Source organism: Dendropsophus ebraccatus, chromosome 12, assembly GCF_027789765.1.
Source record: "Dendropsophus ebraccatus isolate aDenEbr1 chromosome 12, aDenEbr1.pat, whole genome shotgun sequence".
NCBI classification, from domain to species: Eukaryota; Metazoa; Chordata; class Amphibia; order Anura; family Hylidae; genus Dendropsophus; species Dendropsophus ebraccatus.
In genome coordinates this window covers 42415947-42436654 of record NC_091465.1, presented here as the reverse complement: position 1 = coordinate 42436654, position 20708 = coordinate 42415947, and the positions used below count along the sequence as shown (strand labels likewise).

General features: G+C 46.4%; 1 protein-coding gene across 6 annotated transcripts in view; it reads right to left on the bottom strand.

The window, feature by feature from the left end:
• SIDT2 (SID1 transmembrane family member 2) overlaps positions 1-20163 on the bottom strand; it is a 53299-nt gene extending 33136 nt beyond the window's left edge. For all 6 annotated transcript variants that reach the window (XM_069948749.1, XM_069948754.1, XM_069948750.1 and 3 more), the window contains exons 1-5: positions 20002-20163; positions 15925-16227; positions 928-1049; positions 581-745; positions 450-495 (exon numbers count right to left, since the gene is read on the bottom strand). In XM_069948749.1, coding sequence (XP_069804850.1) covers positions 450-495; positions 581-745; positions 928-1049; positions 15925-16098 — 507 coding nt within the window. In that variant the 5' untranslated portion in view covers positions 16099-16227; positions 20002-20163. The remainder of the gene's footprint in view (positions 1-449; positions 496-580; positions 746-927; positions 1050-15924; positions 16228-20001) is intronic.
• Positions 20164-20708: the final 545 nt, after the last annotated feature.

The following is a 20708-nucleotide window of genomic DNA, read 5'->3' as shown; positions in this document are numbered from 1 at the left end:
CTTTCTGCCAGACTCTCTATATGTTATAGAGACATGCCAAAAGTTTGTAACGGGTCATGGTTTGAGTGTTCGGACCATGACTGATCAGGGGAACCAGCTGGGAAAAGTTCTAAGCATGAGTCTTCCTAACACAAACACAGAGCGGGAGGAGAGGCCAGTTGCAAATCCATAGATGCTATAAAACCGATACAAGACCCCCACTGTAAAAAACAAAAAAACAGCCATCATCAAAAATCAACAGGACACATCTTAATGACCAGTCAATAGTGCGGCTTTGGGCCTATAGTCTCATGTTTCTTAGTGTATCACTTTGAAATCAATCACAGTTTGATAGGTCTTTAAAAAGGTACACATACACCATACACAGAATGTAGACAAGGGCAAACACACACATAGACCTCACTGTCCCCTCACAGAACATGTACTTGTCACCTCTTGTCACATTATACCTGAGGCTGAGCAGGAGTTGCATTAAAACTGAACCGTTCTTTTGTCCTACAAAGATAAAAAACTCATGAAGTTCACTCTGACACAAACGCTACGTATGAACTATAACATCATACAGGACATTGCCCCTCACCGCAACACAAAGCTCTCCACGTGTGTGACACGCAAGAAGTAGGTAGCATTCTTCTCGGACAAGGTGGAGACGTCCACAAAGAAGGACTCAGTCTTGGACTCTGCCCGAGTGGGTGGTTGGCACAGAGTGCGTCCGACATCTTGATATTGGTAATTACGCTGGTACCTGTGGAAAGTAGGAATGATTTCAGGTTAACGATAAACAATCTCGTTTGCAATCGTTAAAGAACGCTTTGTCTAATAAGACCCTAACGGACAATTCTGTTACTGACATAACAAAGTGCTATGTCACATTGTGTGGTTAATAGACAAGCCTGCTAAAAGAATCCAAAGAAGCATGCTACTTACAAACCCCTGAGGGTCAGCGGTACTTGGAATGACACAACACCCTCTTTCTGCCGGACAACAAAGAGCAGAGGTGGTCCCTTCTGATCAGACAGCACTTTGACGGACACTCTGACACCTTCGGTCTAAACACAAAGCACAGACAGGCACCATCATAGTACAAGGTCATGAGCGTCATACATCACTGATAAATAGTATATTATAATAATTTTACTAACTAATACTCATAAATATAATATACACACATATATATATTATACATATATATATATATATATATATATATATATATACACATACATATATACATACACACATACATATACATATATATAGTATACAATATATATTGAGGGTAGCTTCACATGTACCGTGTCACAGCGGATTTTTTGATGCGCATCTGCAGCAGATTTGGCTAAATAAATGAACACAGCATCAAATCTGCAGCAGAAAATCCGCTGTGATGTGGTATGTGTGAAGCAACCCTAAATGATAAATCCCTAAAAAATATAATAACCAACAATGTATAACTGTGCCTCATATACACAAAATTAATTGGCTCAAATGTTAAACATTACTCGATATTCAAAAGAACAGTGCAAAAGATATCTGATGACCTGGCTTTATAACATATACTTGTGTCTATACGACTTAGTAATAGATGGGATATTGATATAGCTATGATGTGATTTGAATGTACATTGTTATTCCTACAGCCACAGCGTCTGACCCATCAGTGCCAGGCACCAAGTGTTATGCAGCTAGACATCCTATGTCATGTGTAAATGAAGAGGAGGGGGGTCAGGGCTGATAACCATCCATGAGCAGATTTAGGGCACGTGCCGTATTATCGCTATATAGAAGCTATGACTTGTACACAGCAGCAATACAACACCCTATGGAATCTATAGGACCTTATAATACTTTTGTATGAGTCCAATTTCATGCACGTTGTGGGAGGTATTGTAGCCCTATTCACTTCACTGGACCTAAACTGCAATACTAGACACAAACCCTGGACACGTGGTGCCGTTTTTGAAAGAAAGCAGCCATCTTCTTAGGCTGAATAACCTACCTTAAAGTGATTGTCTGAGTTTATGACATTGATGGGTTATCTACTGAACAGGTCATCAAAGTCTGTTCAGTGGAGTTTAAACACCTGGTGCCCCAGCCATGCTACACTAGCACCATACACAGTGAACGGTGTAAGAAGCCCTGTGCCGTCTACTGTGTAACAGTGGTGCTGAGGGTTATGATGTGTTTACACAGAGATTAATCTGATAGATTTTTGAAGCCAAAGCCAGGAATGGATTTTAAAAAAAGGAGAAATCTTAGTCTTTCCTTTATGACCTGTTCCTTGTTACGTTCACACTTACCGGATCCGCAGCATATTTCATTTAAATAACTGAACACAGCATCAAATCTGCACCATCAAATCTGCTGCGGATCTGCTGCGGATCCTGTAGGTGTGAACACACCCTTAGGGTAGCTTCACACGTACCGACTCGCAGCGTTAATAACGATGCGAGCCGGCTAGGTCCTGGCAGATCACTGTCACTACATACACACAGTGGTCCGAACGACTGCTGCGTGTATGTAATTCTGCCGGCCGCTTAACCCCTTCAGCTCCCGCTCTGTATACATTACCTGTCCTCGCTGCACGGGGTCCCGGCATACTGCTCTCCCGCCCGGCCAATCAGTGGCTGCGGCAGGGCAACACACTGATTGGCCGGGCGGGAGAGCAGTACGCCGGGACCTCGTGCAGCGAAAACAGGTAATGTATACAGAGCAGGAGCCGGGCGGCAACAGAAGGGGTTAAGCGGCCGGCAGAATTACATACACGCAGCGGTCGTTCAGACCGCTAAGTGTACGTAGTGAAAGTGATCTGCCAGGACCTGGCCGACTCAGTCGGTACGTGTGAAGCTACCCTTACAGTGTTTTCTTGGTTTTGGTTTAAAAAAATCTGTCAGATAAATCTGTGTAAATACACAATACTGCAGCTCAGCTCACATTAGATTAGTCATTAATGCGTTAAGCCTGGAAAGCCCCTTTAACTGCTCATAATCATCTAGAATGTGGCTCAATGTGGAGAGCTGAAAAAAAATCACTTTTGATTATACTGAGAGATTTATTAAAACTAGTGAAATTATATTTTATGAAAAACACCCATAATACAACCTAAAGGCTAACAGACAGCGGAGTAGAGGGGTCATCATCATGGCAGTCGGGTCACTGGTTTATCACTTTACTGTGGACTAATAACAATAGACGCCACAGTCCCAATCTGGTCACTGTTTCTCTTGTAGCCTGTAACAATGACCAGGCTGCCAACAGAGCAGGATCTAGCCTGTACACAGCGGCACACTTGTATATGGACACACAGAGCACATGATCTCAGACACCAACACAGCAGGATTGCTTCCTCTAATGATCTGTGATAGAAAATATACTAAGTATTGCTCTAGTTCCACAGAACTGGTCAGGATATCCCATTCATAAACTGGGGAGTTCTGAATGAGCATTAGTTTAGGTTATGAGACGTTACAGAAATGAAGAGTGTTGTGCAGAAAATGTGACCAGACCCCAGACAAAGAAACAATACACATCAGTAATGTCATTTTTGCTTCCTTCTTCCTCCTCCACTGTTCACGTCATTTCTTGTTGGATAATGGTTTACGTATCCTAGTAACAGTCCTCACATGATAATTGTGCAACACACTGCAGGTATATTTTGGCACACTGTCAATGTATACATGCACATACAGGATAGGGTGCCATTGAATTGAAAAGGGTTATCCAGGCTTAGAACATCAGTAGCAGCATCACTATTGTCCTCAGTTTGGGTATGAGTTTCGCAGCTCAGTTCCATTGAAGCGAATAAAGCTAAATTGTAATATCACACACAACCTGAGGACAGGGGTGGTGCTGTTTTTGCAAGAAAGCAGCTGTGCCTTTTCTAATCCTGGATAATTCATTTAATGGCCAAAATGTAGTTAACTAGTGACTACGTTTATCTGGTTTTCCGCATGTATATGTGTATTGAGTCTCTTGCATGGTGTGATGCACTTCTAAGACTAAATACACATATACATGTGGGAAATGACCTGGACTCCTTGCCCATGTGTACGTGTAGCAGATGGCACAACTAAAATGTAAACCTGGCCTTATTTTTTAAGCCTAGTAGACTGAATATATCTTCTGACAATGTTATTAAAGGGGTTATCCAGGATTTAAAAAAAACAACAAAAACAAAACAAAACATGGTTGCTTTCTTCCAAAAACAGCGTCACACCTGTCCTTTAAGGGGTTATCTGGGTAAAACTCATACCTAACCAACCTGCTGGGGCTTCGGGAGACATCTCGGTAACATATACTTACCTGTCTCGCTCCACCGCAGATGCCAGTTCCTGGGCCAGCCACTGCCAGACTTTTCATAACATCCGATGACGTGCTGCTCTCACCAGAAATGGGCGTTCAGCATAGAACTTATGATGACCAGCCATTTCCTATGGGTGAGGGATGTCAGCGGATGTTATGAAAACACTGACAACGGGAGGCCCAGGAACTGGCATCTGCAGAGGAATAAGACAGGTAAGTAAATGTTACCGACATGTCCCTCGCAGCCCGGGCAGCATGGCTAAGTATGGGTTTTTCCTGGACAACCACTTTGGATTCACTGAGCTGCAATATAACAGGCAAACTAAGGACATATGTGGCACTGTTTTGGGAAGAAAGCAGCTGACATGCCTGTGGCATGAAAGGGCCACATGACTGATGAAGCCTTGTGAAGCCTCTGTAAATAAGCTCTGATCACAGAGAGCGAGTTTGTGTACAGGTGAGCTTTAGCCCCCAGTATTTCCTGAAACAGATCTACTAAAGATATAGCTGAAAAGATTTAACCGCAAACTAAGCAAAAGAGGGCAGATCAGGGACTTGTATGTGCCAGGGATACTTTGCTCTATTTAGCCTATAGAGGTGCATGATGCGGTGTGCGAGGTCAATGATGCATGTTTTTTGTTAAACCTGGATTTGTACAATTTATAAAATGAACCTCCTATTCCTCCGTCATTCATTCATCTCCTGTTAACCATATTCTCTCTCTAATCCCAGAGGGCTAATCCACAGAGCAATCTGTTGTAGAACAAGGATCAGAATTTCAGCATATAACCACAATTCACATTAACATCAATGTCCAATAACTAAGCCTAATAGTGGCGACACATTTAAAGGGGTTGTTCTGTTTAGAAAAGCCATTTCCATACACCCCATGAGACAATCTTATCTCTCGAATGGTGCGATTACACAGAGAGTTATCTGACCGATTTTGGAAGCCAAAGCCAAGAATGAATTTAAAAATAAGGAGAAATCCCATTCTCTGTTTATAGTCTGTTCCTGGCTTTGGCTTCACAAATCTGCCAGATAACTTAAATTACTTACGGTAATTGTTTTTCTTTGAGCCCATGACAGCACCCCTGGAGAGCGTCCATCCCCCTTCTCATGAGACAGGAAACAGCCGCCAGGCAATCAATCAATCAATCAAGCTTTAAAAGGAGCCGCATCAACCCCTTACACCAGTTCGTTCCACAAGTATCCTGGATTCTAGAAGATATAAACACAGCTCTGCTCTCCAGCAGAGAAAAATAGCTCCCCTCAGCGGAGAGTTCACTTCCCACCTAAGGCGGCAGAAGCAACTAGAAAAAAAGTTTTCTACATTCATTGAGAACTGAATGAATAATTTTATCTCACATGTTTAATGATAATACAAAAAAAACCCCACTTAAATACACCCGGTGAAATTTTTTTTTTTTTTTTTTTTTTTTTTTTTTATATATATATAAAGGGTGGGTATTTAGAGGGGTGCTGTCATGGGCTCAAAGAAAAACAATTACCGTAAGTAATTTAAGTTTTCCCTTCTCGCCCTATGACAGCACCCCTGGAGACTAGACTAGGCTAAATTAGGGGGGGACTACTGCCTGCAGGACTTTTCTCCCTAAAGAGAGATCCTCAGTACCTGGCAACTGTAATCTATAATGCCTGAAAAATGTGTGAGGTGAGCTCCAAGTAGCTGCTCTGCAGATCTGCGGGATAGATGCAGCAGCCCTCTCGGCCCAGGAAGTGGAGACTGCTCTAGTTGTATGGGCACCAAATCCTGTAGGAGGAACCATTTTAGAAGAGGTATAGGTTAGGGAAATAGTATCCTTAATCCATCTGGCTACAGTTTTTGCAGAAGCTGACTGGCCCCTATTTTTGCCGGAAAAAAGGACTAGTAATTGTTGAGATTTCCTCCACTCCTTTGTCTTTTCTAGATACATGATAAGGCACCTTCTAACATCTAATGCATGGAATCTTCTTTCTCCATCGTTTTTAGGCTCGGGACAAAAAGATGGTAAAATCACCTCTTGAGAGCGATGAAAATCAGTTACTACTTTAGGTAAAAAAGCTGGGTCTGGTGACAGGACAACTCTATCTGGAAGAATGTTCATGTAGGGTATATTAATGGATAAGGCTGATATTTCCCCTACTCGTCTAGCCGTAGTAATTGCTAATAAAAAGGCCAATTTTAAGGTTAAGATCTTATCTGATAGTTCTTCTAATGGCTCAAAAGGTGATACTGACAGGGCTGTCAAAACAATGTTCAAGTCCCATGGTGGAGTCCTAGGCGTAATCGTGGGTCTAAGTCTGCCTGCAGCTTTAATAAACCGCCTAATCCATGGGTGGTCTGCAATTTTGTGATCAAATAAAGCGCTAAGGGCAGATATTTGTACTTTTAATGTGCTAGGTTTTAACCCTAACTCAAGACCCTTCTGCAGGAACTCCAGGATTTTAGGAATGTCTGGGGGTATTAACACGTTTACCGGGACAGTCATAAATTTACAAAAAGCTTTCCAAGTCCTCAGATATATTTGTGAAGTGACTTTCTTTCTGCTAGCCAATAAGGTATCAATAACTGAATTTGATAGACCTCTATCCAGCATCAGTCGCCTCTCAATAGCCAGGCCGTCAGATGAAGATTTTGCGATGATGGATGAAGAACCGGTCCCTGAGATAGAAGATCCGGAACCTCCGGAAGGACCCACGGCCTGGCTACTGAGAGTTTCCTGAGCCAAGAAAACCATACCCTCCTTGGCCAGAAGGGTGCCACTACTATGACTAGTGCCTTGTCTTGACGTATTTTCCTCAGCATCCTCGGAATCATTCGAATGGGAGGAAAAGCATAGAGCAGGCCCTTGCTCCAATCCTGAATAAAGGCATCCACTCCCGACGGAAGATCCCTGGGGTTGAGGGAAAAAAATCTTTCCACTCTCCTGTTGTCCCTGGTAGCGAAAAGATCTATTAGAGGGACTCCCCACATGGTCGTGATCTGCTGAAATACCGCTGGACTGAGACCCCACTCCCCCTGGTTGAGTGATACTCTGCTCAGGAAGTCGGCCGTGATGTTGTCCGTCCCTTTGAGATGAAGGGCTGATATGGAAGCTACATGACTCTCTATCAGCCTGAAGATGAAATGGGATACTCTCATTAGCTGAGCTGACCTGGTTCCCCCTTGATGGTTCAGGTATGCCACTACTGTAGAATTGTCTGTTAGAATCCGGACATGTTTGTTCGTGATCATGTGTAGACAACGGGATAGAGTGTAAAGGACTGCCCTTAATTCCCTGAGATTCTGAGGGTCCTGACACTCTGAGCTGTTCCATTTCCCCTGTAGGAGTAGGGATTCTGCATGAGCCCCCCACCCTGTGGGGCTGGCGTCTGTCGTGATCTGAAATATATCCTTTTTCTCCCAAGGAATGCCTTCCGTCAGGTTTTTCCGCGTCACCCACCACTGTAGGGACCTTAGTACTGGGGGAGATAGTGTAAAAGTCTTGTCTAGTGACTCTCTCTGTCTGTCCCAGGTGTCTAAAATCTGTGCCTGTAGAGTCCTGGAATGATACTGTGCCCAGGCTACTGCTGGAATGGCAGACGTCATGAGTCCCAGGACTGACATGGCCTGTCTTAGGGAACAGGAACCCCGGGTTAAAAGATCTTTTACCCTTGTTATGATCAGGTCCACCTTTTGGGGAGGAAGAAAAGAACGTTGAACCAAAGAATCTAGTCTTATCCCCAAAAAGGAGCAAATCTGGTTTGGGCGCAGGCAGGACTTTTCTAGATTTACCTCCAGACCCAGTTTGGAGAAGATGTTCTGGACTGACAGGCAATGCTGGGAGACTGCCCTCTCTGATGGCCCTACTATCAGAAAGTCGTCTAAGTATGGTATTATGACAATGTCCTGTTCTCTGACATGAGCCATGACCTCCGCTATCAGTTTTGTAAATACTCTGGGTGCCTGGCACAAACCGAAGGGGAGAGCCCTGTACTGATAATGGTGAATCCCCCCTCCCATGCGAATTGCCACTCTCAACAGATTCTGGTGGTCCGGGTAAATGGGGAGATGGTAATATGCATCTCGAAGGTCCAGAGTGCACATGTAGCAATTCTGTGACAGGTTCAGGATGGCCGACTGAATAGTCTCCATCCTGAATTTCTCGTAGCAGAGGTGCCGGTTTAGGTCCTTCAGGTTTATAATTGTGCGAAACGCACCGTTGGGTTTCCTTACTAGGAACAGGGTTGAGTAAAAACCCGACCCCCGTTCCGAACTGGGAACCTGAACCAGCACCTCTTTCTGGAGAAGAGAAAGGACTTCGGATTCTAAAGCCGTCTGTTTCTCTGGATATCGGCTCAAATCTGTTATAATAAAACGATGACCTGGGGGAGACAGAATTTTTAGTTTTAATCCATGCTTTATTGACTCCTTCACCCACTTGCTTGAGGTTATCAACTCCCATTGCTGAGAGAATCGCATCAGGCGTCCCCCCACAGGCCCCCTGGCGTCATTTTTTATCATCTTTCTTGGAGGTGTTAATTTTGGAGAACAAATAACCCCTCCCTTTACCAGGGGCTTTCCAATTTCTCTGCTTTGGATAAGATGTTTGAGCCCCCCCCCTTCCCTTGCTATGAAAGGGCCTCTTGGGAGGAGGAGGAACAGAGGGGAACTTTCGTTTACGGTCCGAGGCTTTCTCTAATATAGAATCCAACGCTGGACCAAACAACAATTCTCCTTGACATGGAAGGGCAAACAATTTAGATTTAGAGGTAGCTTCCCCTTTCCAATCTTTTACCCAAATAGCTCTACGGGCTGAGTTGGAGACCGCTGTAGCTCTAAGGGTATCTGCCGAGGCGTCAGTCATGAAATCCACTGCTCCAAAAATAGTGGGGAAGGCTTTAAGAAGATCTTCCCTGGGCGTACCCTCTCTGATATTGGACTCTAATTCCTCTAACCAGAGCTTTACGGATCTACCAACTGAAGTACTGGCTACCATGGGTTTAAAAATAGCTGCAGCCGCCTCCCAGTCTTTCCTAAGAAAACTATCTGCCCTTCTATCCATGGGATCCTTCAATGTGCCCGTATCCTCAAAAGGCAGAGCCCCCTGATTCCTTGTTATCTTAGAAACTGGAGGGTCAATCATAGGGGCTCTATCCCATCTCTCCGTCTCGGTTTCGTCAAAGGGATATTTGCGCTTCATAGCCCTAGGTACAAAAAATTTTTTATCCGTTTTTTTCCACTCTCTATCTATAAGATCTTTCATAGTCTGATGGATTGGAAAAACTTTCTTCTTCCTAGGAGCCAGACTTTCAAACATCTTATCTTGAATAGATAAAGTCTCTTTAGATTCCTCCAAATTCATTGTGGCTCTAACCGCCTTAACTAGGGACTCTACTTTTTCCACCGGGAATAACGGTTTGCCCGACAATTCATCTGCTGAATTATCTGAAGATACTTGACATTCCCCCTCTTCCTCTGGATCAGATTCCAGCGTAATAACGGGACTGGAAGAGTGGGATATAGACAATTCGGTTCTGGATGTAGAGGCTGAAGAAGCCGAGGTAGAGGCTGTGGTAGAGGCGGCTGACCTCTCCTTGGGCATAGCTTTTGTAACTTCATCTCTAATCAAACCCTTAATGCTTTTCATAAAGGAAGGAGACTCTTCTTCCATAACTTTAGAAAGACACACATTGCACAGGGATTTAGAATAAGAGGAATGCAGTTTCTTATGACACATCAGGCATTCCTTTCTACTTTTTCCTTTCTTAGAAGAATCCTACAGTAGAAGTAGTAGAAAAAACAACCTCAGGAAAAATAAACACAGGAATATCATTTGGGGTACGACCCCTCTCACCACCATGCGAACCTCTGCCTGGGATTCCTGTGTCTCAGTGTGTTCAGCTTCTTCCTCCATGTTGAAGCTGAAGAAGCTGTAGCCGCAGTAGTGGGAAGCACCTCCACCTGCTATAGTATGCTGGTCCAGAAGCTGGCTGGGTTCCTGTTCCGGTTGGCACACACTTGAAACAAGCCACACTCCCGCTTTAATTCGTAGAGGGGGACCGCCCCCCCTCTCCCTCTCACCAATCGGTGGCGAGCTGCCGAACACCGCCGACAACGGACCGCCCCTCCGAGCCCCTGATAGCCGCCCAGACATCAGGTGGGTAACCAGATCTTCCCCCAAGCCCCGGAGCCCCCAGCGCAGCCCGGCCCCCGTCCACGCCGGCGCCCGAAGTACGCACGGCGCGAACCGGAAGTCTTTGCGCACCTAGGGCGCCTACCGGAAGTAGGCCGCATCACATGGCTGCCCCGCGACGTCACCACGCCGACGCGGGCACGCACGTACGTACGCCCGCGTCCGCCGGAAGCCGCCGCCTGCCGCCATGAACGCCCGGCTCCTCCCCGCAGGCCCGGGACCCGGCGGAAAGAACTCACCCTGGCCGGAGGTAGAAGGGAATTGAAGCCAAAAGGAGGGGAACCAGGAAGACCGCAGACTGACCAGGTGGCTCTTTTCAGGTAAGAGGCTTACACCGGCAGGGTAACCCGGGCTATCAATCTTTAGGAACCGGGCGCCCACAGCTTCACTTGATCCTGGCGACTTTTGGGAAGGTGCAGAGGAGCTGCACCCTCCACCATCCTTCTTCTCAGAAGACAGGAAACAGAACTGGTGTAAGGGGTTGATGCGGCTCCTTTTAAAGCTTGATTGATTGATTGATTGCCTGGCGGCTGTTTCCTGTCTCATGAGAAGGGGGATGGACGCTCTCCAGGGGTGCTGTCATAGGGCGAGAAGGGAAAAATCTCTCAGTGAAAACGCACCATAATACAATGACAAGTCCAACCTTTGCTTTTAGAGCAGAGCGTGAGTCGGTAACCAAGACGAGTTGTTAAGAATGGGAGGGAAAGGGCAGCATATCAGGAAGAGGAGAAAAGTTTGCTGAATTAATGCATTAACTAAAATATTTAACTTGACAAGACCTACAGGTTTTACAGTTCACCAATCCAGATATTTTTACATTAAATTCTAAACAGGACACACTACATATAGTTGTTTAATACTATGATGCCAAAATAATACACAGGTTTTTGTGCAACGGTGGAAATAACCTTAGTTCCCCTTTCTTTTTTTACCATTTTGCATCACAATCTTATCTCTTACTGATGTCACAACTAAAGGCCCTATTCCACGGAATGATTATCGTTCATAAACTCGCTCCAACGACCGCTAGTTAACGATCACTAAAGATTTTTTTTAACGAACGATAACACATAACACATGTGGGAACGTGAACGATACATGTAGTGTAACGATTATTTTGCGGTCGTTACATGGTCGTTTAAAACGCTCGCCGGGGTGATCATGACCATACGACACACCTACTTTTTTTTTTAACAGCACCGGCACTGCTGAACCTAGGCTTCCACACTTTCGGATCCACAGCTGTTTCACGCGCATGCGCGATTCTACAGACCTTTCTGTAGAAGCGCGCATGCGCGTGAAACAGCTGTTACCTGATCCGGTAGGTGTCTGGCGTCCACGCTAAAGCCCAGTATGCTCTGTACTATTCATGCACGCAAAGAGAGGAATTGAAATAAAAAGAAGATCACATAAGCGGTGAGTGCCCTCATCTTTTTTCTTATAAACTTGTCAAGTACCTACTTTTTTTAAAACTTTTTACGAATGAAAGATTTCTAATTTTACGAACCGATTAGCGAATTATCTTTCAAAGAGCAACAATTTTTTTTTCCAACATGGTGAAAAACTATTTTGAACGACAATATAACGATTTCGCCTTTGTCGTTTGCTTGTTTACATCAATTCCACGAAGCGATTATCGTTAACGAGCGGTCGTTGGAGCGAGTTTATGAACGATAATCGTTCCGTGGAATAAGGCCTGTAGAATAAGTTCTTGGAATGCAGATAGGTTTCAGGGGAATTATTCTTCTTTAAAGCGAATGTACTACTAGGTACATAACTTTGTGTTTCTCACATGAATAAACTGATGCCAGTGCTGCAGTTATTTTTTTTGAACCACCGGCTAGGCATAAAGCACTGGGGGCTGTCTCACCGACCCTTACTGTGACGTGGCTCCACAAAGGGAAGGGGAGATCCTCACACTGGAGGCCGCCCCCCAGTGCTTAATGCCAGGCCAGTGCTCGGGACCAGTGGACGACAGTGGAACAGTCATCATGCGCTGGCGCCAGCCTTTTCACGTGAAAAACACAAAGCGATGTACTTAAAGGTACACTCGCTTTAAATTAGAGTTAGGGAGGTTGTAAATTAAAAAATAAAATACTTTCTTCCTCCCATTGCTGCCTGTGTAATGAAGCTCAGGTCCCTGACACCACTGCAGCCAATGATTAACCGAGCGGACCTAAGATATCACGTTCCTAAACCTACATTTATCTGCTGCACGGAAAAACACAGTAGACCATGCGTCTTAATACATAGACATTAAATAAAATGTGAAATGCACAGAATACATGTATGTACAATGGGAGTCTACGAGTGATGGATGCTATTGCATGGCGTCATCGGAAGTGTCCAATAAATGTAGACTTTGGAAACTTCCTAGTGAATGCACTTAAAATTAAGCATTAAATGCAGGGTAAAAAAGCCTACCTATTCAAACCAGTGCCTAAATATGCAAAAACATATACCACTGTCCATTGGCGAAAAGTTATTTTATAGTGTTATGGATCTGTTGTGATGATACTGAACATAACAACTACCAAAGAGCTGCGGATAGACTCCTATGCTTCAGCACCAACCACATGATCATCTGATTGCTAGAGGGTCAAAGGGGTCAAAAGTCAAACCTTTTCCTGTAACAGGCCGGCATTGATGACATAGCCTGGAGTCCTACAGACAATGCTGAGGACGTGGACATTCACTATGATTATATCCAGGCCACAAGCAGGCCCACAGACCCATGACACTGCAAGCTGTCAAAGTCCAACTATCCATTTCTCAGAGCTGCATTAGGAAATTATCTACAGCCTGAATTAATAAATTGCTTAATATTGATCTACCGCTAAGTATCTGAGACGGGAACACATCGAACTGCACAGACCAGCGTCCCTGCCCTTGTACGAGTGGATGAAGACAATGCCAGCAGTGCTGCTTAAAGGGAATCTGTAAGCTTTATATTGTCCTCAGAGTTCAAATGTCAAGAAGGCATTGCCGAGCCACAGCAGGCATGCACGTGAAAATAGGATTCAAAGGGGTTTGACCGGGAAGCAGAAGACGGGTGACGCCTTCTGCTCCCCGGCGCTCACTTCCTGAGATTCCACATCTCTGAAGTAAGTCTTCCAAGACATGAAGCGCAGGGCTAATGCTGCGTGTACACGAAACGATAATTGGCCCGATCGTACGATTAACGATGTCTGATTAACATTTTTTTTTTCATAACGATCAACGTTTAGACGGTGCGATATATCGTACGGAAAATTCATGTTGTGATCGCTTAAAGGGATTTCTCGTTCGTCGTTTGATCGCTCGCTGTGTTTACACGTACGATCATCGTTCGAATTCGATCGTTATCGCGCAAATCCGCACGATAATCGTTACGTGTAAACGCAGCATTTGTCTTGATCATCATGTGCAGGTAAAGCTATGCCCCCATGCATTGTCAAATATCCACAGTCTCTGATAAGCGGTTTGTCCACAAGAAGTTATTGCCCCAGGTAGCAGAAGGCTTTAGCGGTCTTCTGCGCCCTCTACGTAAGCTGGGACTTCCATACAAACCTGTGTGGTTACTAAGCCAAGATGTGTAGGATCCACAGATCCATAGGGATGCTGTATATGCACACATCTCTACATGCATGCCGACCATGTTGTAGATGTTTTATGTGTCTACATTCTCATACCTCAATACATCTGCAATTCTCAACACTTCGGCTTAGGAAACTTGTCATTGCACAGTGTAACAATGACTCATTACTTGTAAGATCCACGTACTGTCACAATTCACCATAAGTGCCAGCCAGTTAGTATACAGTGTATTTCATCCCCACTCTCCCACTTGTTAAAGGAAACCTGTTATCAGTATCATGTTGCCCAAGCCACAGGCAGTATAAAACGGGGGTAGGCGTCCTTAAAGGGTAATCCAGAATTTCAAAAACATGGCCCCTTCCTTCCGGAAGCAGCACCTCTCCTATGCTCAGTTTTGATGCACTTTTGCAGCTCGGTTCCATTGATGTGAATGGAGCTTGATTGTAACACCACACACAACCTGGGGACAGGGGCAGCACTGTTTTTTCAAGAAAGTAGCTGTGTTTATTTCTAATTCTGGAAGACCCCTTTAACCCCTTAATGACACCGTGTGTACATGTGCGCCCTGGCGTCTCAAGGGGAGTCGACTCCGCTCTGCACCGACGCGATCCCAGCTGCTGGGTGCAGCCCAAGATCGCAGCAATTAGCAGGCACGATCGCAGAGAAGTGGTCCCTCCATCTGGTCCGGCCAGGGGTCTGCGCTGTAATGTCGCTGTTTCCGGATCAGCAATCTATTGTTCTCGACTTTAGCAGCCGAGTGGAACTGATTGCCGATCTCATTGATCTATGCAGATGCAATATATATGTATTGCATAGATCTCAATGAGAGATCAATGTAGTTATACTAGAAGTACCCCAGGGTGTGTTTAAAAAAAAAAAAAAAATGTTTTTAATTAATAAGAAAATACCCTCCCCAAATAAAAGTCTGAATCAGCCCCCTTTTCCAATTTTAGAAATAAAAATAAACAGACGTTTGTTATTGCCGCATGTGTAGTCGCCCAATCTATTAAATTATCACATTCCTGATCTTGTATGGTGCTTAAGTGTGAAAAAATTCCAAAGTGCAAAATTGTGCATTTTTGGTTGTATCAAATCCGGAAAAATTGTAATAAAAAGTGATCAAATAGTCACAAATAGGCAAACAAGGTACCGATAGAAAGAACACATCATGGCGCAAAAGACACCACACACAGCCCCATAGACCAAAGGATAAAGCGTTATAAGCGATTTTAAGGAACTTTTTTTTTTTTTTTTAAAGGTTTTAATTTTTTAAAAGCCATCAACTAAAATAAAAGTTATACGTGTTACATATCGTTGTAACCTTAACAACTTGAGGAACATGTATAACAAGTCAGTTGTCCCCTAGGGCAAACAGCATAAACACAAAATTGCGTTTTATTTTTAATTTCATCACACGTATAATTTTTTTTCTGAGCATACTTTATGCAAAGTTTAAGTCTGTCATTGCAAAGTACAATTAGTGGCGCAAAAAATATGGGCTCATGTGGGTCTCTAGGTGAAAAAATGCAAGCGCTATGGCTTAAAAGCCCAATGAGCAAAAAAAACGAAAGCGCAAAAATGAAAATTGGCCCGGTCTTTAAAGGGTCAATGCAACAGGCTATATTTCACTCTGAAACGCTGCAGCATTGCACAATAAGCTTTGTCTTAAAACTGGGGTCGGGGGTTCACATCTCTCTCTATAATAAAATAGAAAGCACTCAGTTTCTGTGATCATGGCCGTTCTGCAGACTATAATGCCAGGCAGCTCCTGACTGTACTAAAGCCGTGTCTAACACATACACAATGGTGGTCACACAGTCCAGACTGACTGCTACATTACGGATACATAGTCTCACATGCTCGATCTTACCTTGTTCCTTAACATGGTGTGATTAAAGGCATATATGTTCTGTATCTCACTACTGATAGTGTCATTATAATCCTGGTTAAAGTCAGCATTCTTCTGGTGGATTTCTTTGGCTGAGGAGTTTCGGAGCCCCTCTATAGTCAATGTGAGAAGCAGGATGAAGCCCAAGGGGGACATTTTCCAGCAGCGAGCTGTGGAGGAGTGCAGAGTCCCTGCTGCCGTCCTGTGCACCTTCCAACATCAGCAGAACTTCATACCACACCTTAGGCAATCAGAAGACTGCATGTCTGAGTCACAGCAGATACCCTGCATGATATAGAGCAGCATAAGATATATGGGAATACACAGTGTGCAATGTGGGCTACACACCGACAGGCAGACAGCATATGACAACCAGACACATCGACAAGCAGACAGCAGATGACAACCAGACACACCGACAGGCAGACAGCAGATGACAACCAGACACACCGACAGGCAGACAGCAGATCATAGCAGTGATACAAAGAGGATACACAGCAGATGACACCAGATACACAGCAGAGACACAGAGCATACAGATTCAGAGCTGATGTTTTGCAAGAAGAACCACAAAGACAAGACTTCCTTCCTGCGCCATAGTGGTTTTGAAAGCCTGCAGTGAGATCTGATGTGTGAACATGGTCTTAGGTTGTACGGCTTCTGCTACCACATACACGCTGCTCTAGTAAGACTTAAAGACAGAAAACGTGTGCTATGTGGGAAGCTCTGCCCCATTCATACTAATAGAAATAGAAACAGCAACCCCACCACCTCTTCATTTATATGGGGCTTAATCCTGACACAATGCAACGCTACTCAGTCTGGTAAGATGCTGATTACTATGGTGGCACCCATTGCAGTTAGTAGGGACTGTGGGCTGTAGTGTGTCATGGGACTGTTTGTACGTATGGGGCATCTCCAGCACCCTCTGTACTAGGTATGGGGCAGCTCCAGCACCCTCTGTAGATATAGGGGCAGCTCCAGCACCCTCTGTACTAGGTATGGGGCAGCACCCTCTGTAGATATAGGGGCAGCTCCAGCACTCTCTGTACTAGGTATAGGGGCACCTCCAGCACCCTCTGTAGATATAGGGGCACCTCCAGCACCCTCTTTACTAGGTATGGGGCAGCACCCTCTGTAGATATAGGGGCAGCACCCTCTGTAGATATAGGGGCAGCTCCAGCACCCTCTGTACTAGGTATGGGGCAGCACCCTCTGTAGATATAGGGGCAGCTCCAGCACCCTCTGTAGATATAGGGGCAGCTCCAGCACCCTCTGTACTAGGTATGGGGCAGCACCCTCTGTAGATATAGGGGCAGCTCCAGCACTCTCTGTACTAGGTATAGGGGCACCTCCAGCACCCTCTGTAGATATAGGGGCACCTCCAGCACCCTCTGTACTAGGTATGGGGCAGCACCCTCTGTAGATATAGGGGCAGCACCCTCTGTAGATATAGGGGCAGCTCCAGCACCCTCTGTACTAGGTATAGGGGCAGCACCCTCTGTAGATATAGGGGCACCTCCAGCACCCTCTGTACTAGGTATGGGGCAGCACCCTCTGTAGATATAGGGCCACCTCCAGCACCCTCTGTAGATATAGGGGCACCTCCAGCACCCTCTGTACTAGATATAGGGGCAGCTCCAGCACCCTCTGTACTAGGTATGGGGCAGCAACCTCTGTAGATATAGGGGCAGCTCCAGCACCCTCTGTACTAGGTATGGGGCAGCACCCTCTGTACTAGGTATAGGGGCACCTCCAGCACCCTCTGTAGATATAGGGGCACCTCCAGCACCCTTTGTACTAGGTATGGGGCAGCACCCTCTGTAGATATAGGGTCAGCACCCTCTGTAGATATAGGGGCAGCTCCAGCACCCTCTGTAGATATAGGGGCACCTCCAGCACCCTCTGTACTAGATATAGGGGCAGCTCCAGCACCCTCTGTACTAGGTATGGGGCAGCAACCTCTGTAGATATAGGGGCAGCTCCAGCACCCTCTGTAGATATAGGGGCAGCTCCAGCACCCTCTGTACTAGGTATGGGGCAGCACCCTCTGTACTAGGTATAGGGGCAGCTCCAGCACCCTCTGTACTAGGTATGGGGCAGCACCCTCTGTAGATATAGGGGCAGCTCCAGCACCCTCTGTAGATATAGGGGCAGCTCCAGCACCCTCTGTAGATATAGGGGCAGCTCCAGCACCCTCTGTACTAGGTATGGGGCAGCACCCTCTGTAGATATACGGGCACCTCCAGCACCCTCTGTACTAGGTATAGGGGCAGCACCCTCTGTAGATATAGGGGCACCTCCAGCACCCTCTGTACTAGGTATGGGGCAGCACCCTCTGTAAATATAGGGGCACCTCCAGCACCCTCTGTACTAGGTATAGGGACAGCTCCAGCACCCTCTGTACTAGGTATAGGGGCACCTCCAGCACCCTCTGTACTAGGTATGGGGCAGCACCCTCTGTAGATATAGTGGCACCTCCAGCACCCTCTGTACTAGGTATGGGGCAGCACCCTCTGTAGATATAGTGGCACCTCCAGCACCCTCTGTACTAGGTATGGGGCAGCACCCTCTGTAGATATAGTGGCACCTCCAGCACCCTCTGTACTAGGTATGGGGCAGCACCCTCTGTAGATATAGGGGCAGCTCCAGCACCCTCTGTACTAGGTATGGGGCAGCACCCTCTGTAGATATAGGGGCAGCTCCAGCACCCTCTGTAGATATAGGGGCAGCACCCTCTGTAGATATAGGGGCAGCACCCTCTGTAGATATAGGGGCAGCACCCTCTGTAGATATAGGGGCACCTCCAGCACCCTCTGTACTAGGTATGGGGCAGCACCCTCTGTACTAGGTATGGGGCAGCACCCTCTGTAGATATAGGGGCACCTCCAGCACCCTCTGTACTAGGTATGGGGCAGCACCCTCTGTACTAGGTATGGGGCAGCACCCTCTGTAGATATAGGGGCAGCTCCAGCACCCTCTGTAGATATAGGGGCAGCACCCTCTGTAGATATAGGGGCAGCACCCTCTGTAGATATAGGGGCAGCACCCTCTGTAGATATAGGGGCAGCACCCTCTGTAGATATAGGGGCAGCACCCTCTGTACTAGGTATGGGGCAGCACCCTCTGTAGATATAGGGGCACCTCCAGCACCCTCTGTACTAGGTATGGGGCAGCACCCTCTGTACTAGGTATGGGGCAGCACCCTCTGTAGATATAGGGGCAGCTCCAGCACCCTCTGTAGATATAGGGGCAGCACCCTCTGTAGATATAGGGGCAGCATCCTCTGTAGATATAGGGGCAGCACCCTCTGTAGATATAGGGGCAGCACCCTCTGTAGATATAGGGGCAGCACCCTCTGTAGATATACGGGCACCTCCAGCACCCTCTGTACTAGGTATAGGGGCAACACCCTCTGTAGATATACGGGCACCTCCAGCACCCTCTGTACTAGGTATGGGGCAGCACCCTCTGTAGATATAGGGGCACCTCCAGCACCCTCTGTACTAGGTATGGGGCAGCACCCTCTGTACTAGGTATGGGGCAGCACCCTCTGTAGATATAGGGGCAGCTCCAGCACCCTCTGTAGATATAGGGGCAGCACCCTCTGTAGATATAGGGGCAGCATCCTCTGTAGATATAGGGGCAGCACCCTCTGTAGATATAGGGGCAGCACCCTCTGTAGATATAGGGGCAGCACCCTCTGTAGATATAGGGGCAGCACCCTCTGTAGATATAGGGGCAGCACCCTCTGTAGATATAGGGGCAGCACCCTCTGTAGATATAGGGGCACTCCCTATAAGCTGTGTATCACAGTGCTGTCCTACATATCCCTCTGACCACACTGTCCATTGCAGCCCTGTTATCCCACATAGTGGATATCTGTAATGACTTCGCCCATCTACACAGCATAGGAGCGCTAGACATAACCGCTAGGTGTAAACCCTCCCGTGGTCTGTGATGGGCGCAGTAAACAAGCCCAGAGCAGATGGCACAGGACACAGCAGGTGTGACAGCACAAGCAGACACAACAATGCCCGTCCACGGCGGAGCACTCACTGCCTTCCTGCCATGTATCCGCCGCGCTCATCCTCCCCGGCAGCCTCCCATCCGTCCCCGATACCGGCACACCGGCCCCGCTCCTCCTCCCCACGGGGCTCCGGGATCCTCCGTACACAGTAATGTCCACAGACACTGAGTGGAGCCGGAAGAGCAGAACAACACGGGGGCGGGGCTAGGGTGACGTCATGCTGCCGCTGAGAGGGGACGGTCACATGGGGAGCTGACAGAGAAGTAAGGAGGCGTGAGGGAGGTGGGAGTGACCGCAGGACCCCTTATGTCACATGACACAGAGAGCTCACCTGTGGGGACTGCGAATCGTACAGTCCTGTAATATATTATTATCTCCTGGGCCACGTGATGTATAATAAATGGGGGGAGTCAGTATATTGGTACAGAAGTGGTGTTGGAAAACCGTTGCCCATAGCAACCAATAAGCGCAACGCTAACTGTTGTGGTAAAACGAAAGCTGGGTTTTGATTGGTTGCTATTGGTCACAAAAGCATTTCCATTGTACCTTGATTTAATAAACGCGTCTACCTGGTATGTACATTATAATTAAAAGCCTGTTGTGTTATTCTGCTCTATCCTTGGCGCAGAACACTGTAAAAGCACTACAGCATTACCAGTAGTGGGGAACCTGTGGCTGTTGTAAACTACAATTCCCATGATGCCTCAAGAGCCAATGCCTTAAATTTGCTGGGCAG